Raw genomic sequence first — 7,961 nt, 5'->3', positions numbered from 1 at the left:
CGCAAGTTCTTTGAAAGGACAAATCTCTGCTCTTTCTGTTCTTTTTCACAGAAAGATTGCTATTCTTCCTGATATTCATTGTTTTGTACAAGCTTTGGTTCGTATAAAACCTGTCATTAAGTCAATTTCTCCTCCTTGGAGTTTGAATTTGGTTCTGGGAGCTCTTCAAGCTCCTCCGTTTGAACCTATGCATTCATTGGACATTAAATTACTTTCTTGGAAAGTTTTGTTCCTTTTGGCCATCTCTTCTGCCAGAAGAGTTTCTGAATTATCTGCTCTTTCTTGTGAGTCTCCTTTTCTGATTTTTCATCAGGATAAGGCGGTGTTGCGAACTTCTTTTGAATTTTTACCTAAAGTTGTGAATTCCAACAACATTAGTAGAGAAATTGTGGTTCCTTCATTATGTCCTAATCCTAAGAATTCTAAGGAGAAATCATTGCATTCTTTGGATGTTGTTAGAGCTTTGAAATATTATGTTGAAGCTACGAAGTCTTTCCGTAAGACTTCTATTCTATTTGTTATCTTTTCCGGTTCTAGAAAAGGCCAGAAAGCTTCTGCCATTTCTTTGGCATCTTGGTTGAAATCTTTAATTCATCTTGCCTATGTTGAGTCGGGTAAAATTCCGCCTCAGAGAATTACAGCTCATTCTACTAGGTCAGTATCTACTTCCTGGGCGTTTAGGAATGAAGCTTCGGTTGACCAGATCTGCAAAGCAGCAACTTGGTCCTCTTTGCATACTTTTACTAAATTCTACCATTTTGATGTATTTTCTTCTTCTGAAGCAGTTTTTGGTAGAAAAGTACTTCAGGCAGCGGTTTCAGTTTGAATCTTCTGCTTATGTTTTTCGTTAAACTTTATTTTGGGTGTGGATTATTTTCAGCAGGAATTGGCTGTCTTTATTTTATCCCTCCCTCTCTAGTGACTCTTGTGTGGAAAGATCCACATCTTGGGTAGTCATTATCCCATACGTCACTAGCTCATGGACTCTTGCTAATTACATGAAAGAAAACATAATTTATGTAAGAACTTACCTGATAAATTCATTTCTTTCATATTAGCAAGAGTCCATGAGGCCCGCCCTTTTTTTGTGGTGGTTATGATTTTGTATAAAGCACAATTATTCCAATTCCTTATTTTATATGCTTTCGCACTTTTTTATCACCCCACTTCTTGGCTATTCGTTAAACTGAATTGTGGGTGTGGTGAGGGGTGTATTTATAGGCATTTTGAGGTTTGGGAAACTTTGCCCCTCCTGGTAGGAATGTATATCCCATACGTCACTAGCTCATGGACTCTTGCTAATATGAAAGAAATGAATTTATCAGGTAAGTTCTTACATAAATTATGTTTTTGTTTATTTGATCGCATTTGTCGGTGAAATGGTGGCATGAAATATACCAAAATGCGCCTAGAGCAATACTTTGGGTTGTCTTCTAAAATAAAATATATACATGTCAAGAGATATTCAGGGATTCCAGACAGATATCAGTGTTCCAATGTAACTATCGCTAATTTTGAAAAAAAAGTGGTTTGGAAATAGCTAAGTGCTAATTGTACTTATTGCCCTATAACTGGCAAAAAAAGCAAAGAACATGTAAACATTGGGTATTTCTAAACTCAGGACAAAATTTAGAAACTCTTTTTCTGGTGGTTGTAGATGTTAGAAAAAGTGTTTTTTTTTCTCATCATTTTATGAAAAGTTTTATAGTAAATTATAAGATATGATGAAAATAATGGTATCTTTAGAAAGTCCATTTAATTGCGAGAAAAACGGTATATAATATGTGTGGGTACAGTAAATGAGTAAGAGGAAAATTACAGCTAAACACAAACACAACAGAAATGTAAAAATAGCCTTGGTTCCAAATGGTCAGAAAATGGAAAAGTGCTATGGTCCTTAAGGGGTTAAAGCGATACTAAACCCAATTGTTTTCTTTCATGATTCAGATAGAGCATACAATTTTAAGCAACTTTCTAATTTACTCCTATTATCAATTTATTTTTATTCGTTCTCTCGCTATCTTTATTTGAAAAAGGCATCTAAGCTTTTTTGGTTCGGTACTTTGGACAGCACACGTTTATTGGTGGATGAATTTATCCACCAATCAGCAAGAACCCAGGCTGATCACCAAAAATGGGCCGGCATCTAAACTTACATTCTTGCATTTCAAATAAATATACCAAGAGAATGAAGAAAATTTGATAATAGGAGTAAATTGGAAAGTTGCTTAAAATGTCATGCTCTGAATCACAAAAGAAAAAATTTAGGTTCAGTGTCCCTTTAAGGAGCAAGCCAATTTTTGGTTCAGACCCTGGACAGCACTTTTTTTAATGGTTGATGCATTTAGCCACCAATCAGCAAGCACAACCCACGTTGTGAACCAAAAATGGGCCAGATTCTAAACTTACATTCTTGCTTTTCAAATAAAGATAGAAAGAGAATGAAAAAAAAATTGATAATAGGAGTAAATTAGAAAGTTGTTTAAAATTGCATGCTCTACCTGAATCATGAAAGAATTTTTTGGGGTACAGTGTCCCTTTAAGAAGGCTACTCACCATAGTCAACAAATTTGTTTAACATTTAGCAGCCAGTAAGAATATTTTAGAACCAGACATACTTGTAGGAGCACGACCGTGGTATTTGTATATAAATATATGCAGGAAAGAGAGCTGTTTGGGAGGGTTATCTTTACACTAAAGCTAAAATTAACCTTACAAGTGATCTGATTAACCCCTTCACTGACAGGAATAATACAAGTGTGATGCCTAATTCTGAACAAAGAAGCTTTTACAATAATTTGTCTCATGATTGCACAAGTGGTATGTAAATAATTTCAGTGAGAAACCTAGTTTGTGAAAAAGTTTTTTTTTTTTTTTATATGATAGCATTTGGCGGTGAAATGGTGGCATGAAATATACCAAAATGGGCCTATACAGGGCCGGTGGTAGGATTTTGGGCTACACAGGAAAAGACACATTTTGCCGTTATAACGAAATAGAACATCATAACCGTTGGCTGTCCTAAAGCCAACTGCGCTTCCGATGATCTGATCGCGGTCTGGAGGGTGTGCCTAGCGTCACTGGGACACCCTCCTGACCCGATCTCATCATTAAAATCTCACAATCACATGCACTATCGCAGTATTTCAATTTGTTTACATCTTAACGTTGTTGCAATGTAGACAAAATAACCCTGTCATCAAAGGGTTAAATATATATTTGTACTAAATAAATGTGCTCAATTTATCTTAAATGCTTATCTGAAAGAGTACATTCCCGTTGTATGAAAGAAAAAACACCTTTTTTTAAAAAAAAATAATTGAAGTCCTAGATCACATATACAATGTTTTACATCTGTAATATCCTTTGCTTTTACACAACCCCGACGCGAGTGTACAGTTGTACACCTCTCTCAAAAACCACTGCTGTGTAATGCGCCCGCGCCGTGGTGCACCTCACATAGTCACTCTAAATCCATCCGCATAAGACCCAATATTTAAATAGTCCTGCATTGTAGAGAGCGCACGCGTTAAACTACAGGCGGATTCAAATGTCTTTCTACAGTTGTATATAGTGCCGTTCGTAGCTTTACGTCACCTCCGCCGCGGAAGGATCGCTTTGATAAGCGCAGCGCGCCGCTTCCGGTCCTCTTTTCAGCCCTCGAGTCCAAGATGGTGAGAGCGTGGAAAAGGGGTGACTTGTCTCAATCCAATGTTTTAGATTTTGTGTAGTTATATGTTTGACCGAAATTGGTTTTTGGCGTATGTGGTTTATAACTTTACCAGCATAAAACTATCCTTACTGTTTAATACGATTTTTCATTCATGTAGGGGTGATAGTGCGCTGTGTATGTTTCCTAAATGTTCACGGCCTTTGATTTTTACCAGCATGTTTAAAGCCTGTGTCTAGTCAGATGTTTTTTTCATGACTTCTGTTTCGAGTTTGGGTGATACCACAAGTTTTGTGAATTTCTCCTATATCCGCCCATTCTCTACGTGATGTTATAGTGAAAGCCAACAAAAGTAGTTAACAGGCACTACTCCAAGAAGCCTACAGAGAAAGTAAAATCTTAATTTATTGAAAAATACTTTATAACAGCACGGGCATGCAGGTAGACATACAGGACAGAATAGTGAAATCCAATTTCTGTCATTGTGCAACTTGATTTTACCGATCCATCACTTGGGTTCCAAAGCTATTATAAGCTTTTTTTATAAGCGGTTATATTTGTCAACCTTGTGAATGCGATGCAGTTGTAATACATGGTGTAGTGGTTTTTAATTTAGTTTGCTTAGTCCATTCACTTTGTAGGTGATTTAAAGGGACAGTCAAGTCCAAAAAAAACTTTCATTTTTCAAATAGGGCATGTAATTTTAAACAACTTTCCAATTTACTTTTATCAACAATTTTGCTTTGTTCTCTTGGTATTCTAGTTGAAAGCAAACCTAGGAAGGCACATATGATTTCTAAGCCCTTGAAGGCCGCCTCTAATCACATGCTTTTGTATTTGCTTTTCACAACAGGGGAGAGTAGTTCAGGTAAACCATATACCGGTAGATAACATTGTGATGCACTAATTGGCTAAAATGCAAGTCAATAGATAATAACTAAAAGTCATGTGATTAGGGGAGGTCAGAAGATGCTTCGTTACAAGTTAGTCACAGAAGTAAAAAGTGTATTAATATAACAGTGTTGGTTTTGCAAAACTGGGGAATGGGTAATAAAGGGATTATCTATCTTTTTAAACAACAAAAATTCTGGTGTTGACTGTCCCTTTAAGCCTTACAATGGACATTTGTAGGAAAGTTATTTCTGCTTGCTTTTCTTTCCCCTTTTTCTTCACATGCTGTTTATAATGGTTTTATGTACAGTCTGTTGTTTTTGGAAGGCCTTTAACCTGACATAGGGCTTTGAAAAAATATTGGTAGCCAGTTATTCTCTGCCCCCTCCTGTATCACACTAGTTCCTAAGTTTGTTTGCCCTAGATTCAGTATGCTTGCTAGCTTTCTAGTATTTTAACCATTGGACTGTTCTAAACAGCTTCTATATAAATGCCAGTAAATTTTGAAATGCTCTATTATCTACTATCCTTTCTACTTGGGGGTTCTAATTTTTTCCCGTTTGTTCCCAAATCAGACCAAGAAGAGAAGGAATAACGGACGTGCTAAGAAGGGCCGCGGACATGTCCAGCCCATCCGTTGCACCAACTGTGCTCGATGTGTTCCTAAAGACAAGGCTATCAAAAAGTTTGTAATAAGGAATATTGTGGAGGCTGCAGCTGTCAGAGATATATCCGAAGCTAGTGTATTTGATTGTAAGTTTGTATCATGTTTAGTACTTAAAATGCTTTGTTTTTAATGATGCTTTGTGTTTTCATGGTAATGCTTGGTTGCCTTTAATTTTTTAGCCAGCCTTACCTGCATACTTTGGGTCTATTAAAGTTCAACACGTTTGTGTTTGCAGGCGGACCTTTACTAAACTCAATAGGCCTCAATTTGTATTGTGGACTGCTGTTAGGACCTAGGTTAAAGGGATATAGAAGGGTAGAAAAGCTTTTAGATTATTTTATTATTCCATGGTTGCTTCCACATAAGAGTTCAAAGCCAGCAAATAAGTTACACTGCCTCCAAATCTGCAGTGCACTGTTGGGACCTAAATAAACTATGCATTTGTGTAGTCAACAATTAGTGTTTGTTTCCTTGTGGTTCATTGTTGCTGTTGAGCCTATCTAGGTTTTTTTTTCAGCAAAGGCTACCAAGATCCTGTCAACCGGTTACAATGAAATTATCTAAAATATGGTTCTTCAAACTTTTCACTGTGCCATGATATCAAATACCTTTGCAACCCTATTTTTATGCTTGGTCTGAAAATGTAATATACAAGAGACTGCAATTTTGTAGTCAAACTTGAGTGTTGTAATAACACCACACACTCTCCCCTTCAGCACAAGTAGTTACCCAATAAACATGGTTCTACAACCTAGTAATGGGTCCCAACCTGTGTTTTGAAGAACCCTGATTTAAAACAGTGGGCTGGTGTCAGTTTACATAAAATGAGCAGTAACTGATTTTAAGGATATTCTCATTTGTGCATGTTACGGTGGTTGGGAAAATATTTTTTAAGGGCCAAACTAAATTGGAATGTTGTAAACATATTCAAATTATTAATAAATGTGTTAAGATTTCATTTAGAAATATTCACTTTAGTATTGCTTATACTACAAAAGTACCTGAACTTTAAGATACATCGGCTTATGAACAGTTTGCTAAAACTGAAGTTAATAACCTAATGTTTTCATTCACAGCCTACGTTCTGCCAAAGCTGTACGTGAAACTGCATTACTGCGTCAGCTGTGCCATCCACAGTAAGGTTGTCAGAAATCGCTCACGTGAGGCTCGCAAGGACCGTACCCCACCTCCAAGATTCAGGCCAGCGGTATGTGTTTTTTTTTTAATGCTGAAAAAGGAAGCTTTCATGTCTAGATTGTTTGGCACATTTTAAATACCTTTTTAGATTGGTTTAGGATAGAAGTTTAAGTATTTGTAAACTCTCTAAAAGCTAAAATCCTATGTGTTCTAAAATACTTTTTTAAGTTATCACTGCTGGAATGATTTAAAATGACACGCTGCTGCTAATTTAATCATTATTTTTCTCAGCAGCAGATCCTGGACTTGTTTGAAGGAAGTATAACTAGTGTCTTATGAATCCAGTTATATTTTACGTTAACTATTGTGTATTGAAATTGTAACTTAAGCACATTCAAAACATTTGCTGTTGGGCTACATCACTGAACCCAAACCCATGTAGAGTGCATGGTTTTAGGTGGTTAGCAGCCTGTTTGTGTACTTCAGCAGTTTCATGGTTTTCATTATTAAGATTGTATAGGTCCGAAATGTATTCTATGGTACATTTTACATGTTTTAATATCAGGTCCGGAATCTAATGTTTTAGATGGACTTTATTTGATCATTTTTAAAAGATGCGCTGAATGACACAGCTAGATTAGTTAGGGCCGTCTTAGAAGTGATCGATTAAAGTACATGTAAAATATTGCATTGTTTCCATATCTGATTTTAAAATGTGTAAAGTTAACATCACTTTAAGATCTCTCTATTGCAAAAAGTCTGTATAGCAACTTTACAAACCTGTGTTTTTTTTGTTGACTCTTGTAGTTTCAGTAGCCGATATAGTGGAAAATTATAGCACTAGCAACCCTGTAACTTCAACACCTTTGGGGTTTGAAGTACCTCTCCAGACCTGGAGAAACGGTCAATGAGCCAATCAGGAGTGGCAGTCACACACAGCTGACTGACTGCTGATTGGGTCACCAGCTCAGAACTGCTGATCCCAAGCTGTAAACCATTTTCTGGGGTTAAACAGTTGCAATGCTGCATGTGCTAAAGTGACATGTGCTAGCAAATTAGAGCTTGTCATTTTTCCATTATAATCATTTAATTTGCCATGGGCCATATAAAGGCTTTACCAGTCAAACCAGATCAGAAAAAAGCCCATCTTCCACTACTTCTAGGTTTTAGTTCTATTGCAATGTTTCTAACATCTGTTCTTTTGTTTTTCTCATTAGGGTGCACCTCCAAGAGCTCCTCCAAAACCAATGTAAGAAGGCCAGATGTATCTTACCAAATAAACAGTTTAAAACAAACCTTGTGTAGTGCAGTTATTGATCACAAACCACCGTACTAGAAGATGTCTGCTTTACTGCTATAGAGAAACAATTTCAAATTTGCGTTTTGCTTTTAAGAATGCATTTTAAGTCTTTTTTTTTTTTTTTTTACCATAATCTTTCTCTTTATTAAAGCTGCATTTTCCTGCTTATATAAATATTAAACTGAATGCTATTCATGGTGTATTCAAAGCAAAGATTAGCCTGAGAATTACATTTAAAAAAAAATATATTAAAGGGTCAGTAAAGTCAAAATTACTTTCATGGTTCATATAGAGTA

The 7,961-nt window shown here is 36.2% G+C and overlaps 1 protein-coding gene across 1 annotated transcript; it reads left to right on the top strand.

Annotated features, from left to right (window-relative positions):
• Window positions 1-3,580: 3,580 nt before the first annotated feature.
• Window positions 3,581-7,660, top strand: RPS26 (ribosomal protein S26). The gene is made up of 4 exons (XM_053704970.1): window positions 3,581-3,674; window positions 5,137-5,314; window positions 6,305-6,435; window positions 7,583-7,660. Exons 1-4 carry the CDS (start codon window positions 3,672-3,674, stop codon window positions 7,616-7,618), a joined length of 348 nt encoding a protein of 115 aa, XP_053560945.1. The 5' UTR covers window positions 3,581-3,671; the 3' UTR covers window positions 7,619-7,660.
• Window positions 7,661-7,961: the final 301 nt, after the last annotated feature.

This window comes from Bombina bombina, chromosome 3 (assembly GCF_027579735.1).
Source record: "Bombina bombina isolate aBomBom1 chromosome 3, aBomBom1.pri, whole genome shotgun sequence".
NCBI lineage: Eukaryota > Metazoa > Chordata > Amphibia > Anura > Bombinatoridae > Bombina > Bombina bombina.
Note: the sequence above shows the minus strand (reverse complement) of the source record. Positions and strands in the feature narration are given on the sequence as shown.

Coding starts and splice junctions, on each gene's coding strand:
- RPS26 (XM_053704970.1), top strand. Junction 5,315..6,304: donor CGAAGCTAGTGTATTTGATT/GTAAGTTTGTAT, acceptor TTTCATTCACAG/CCTACGTTCTGCCAAAGCTG. Junction 6,436..7,582: donor CTCCAAGATTCAGGCCAGCG/GTATGTGTTTTT, acceptor TTTTCTCATTAG/GGTGCACCTCCAAGAGCTCC.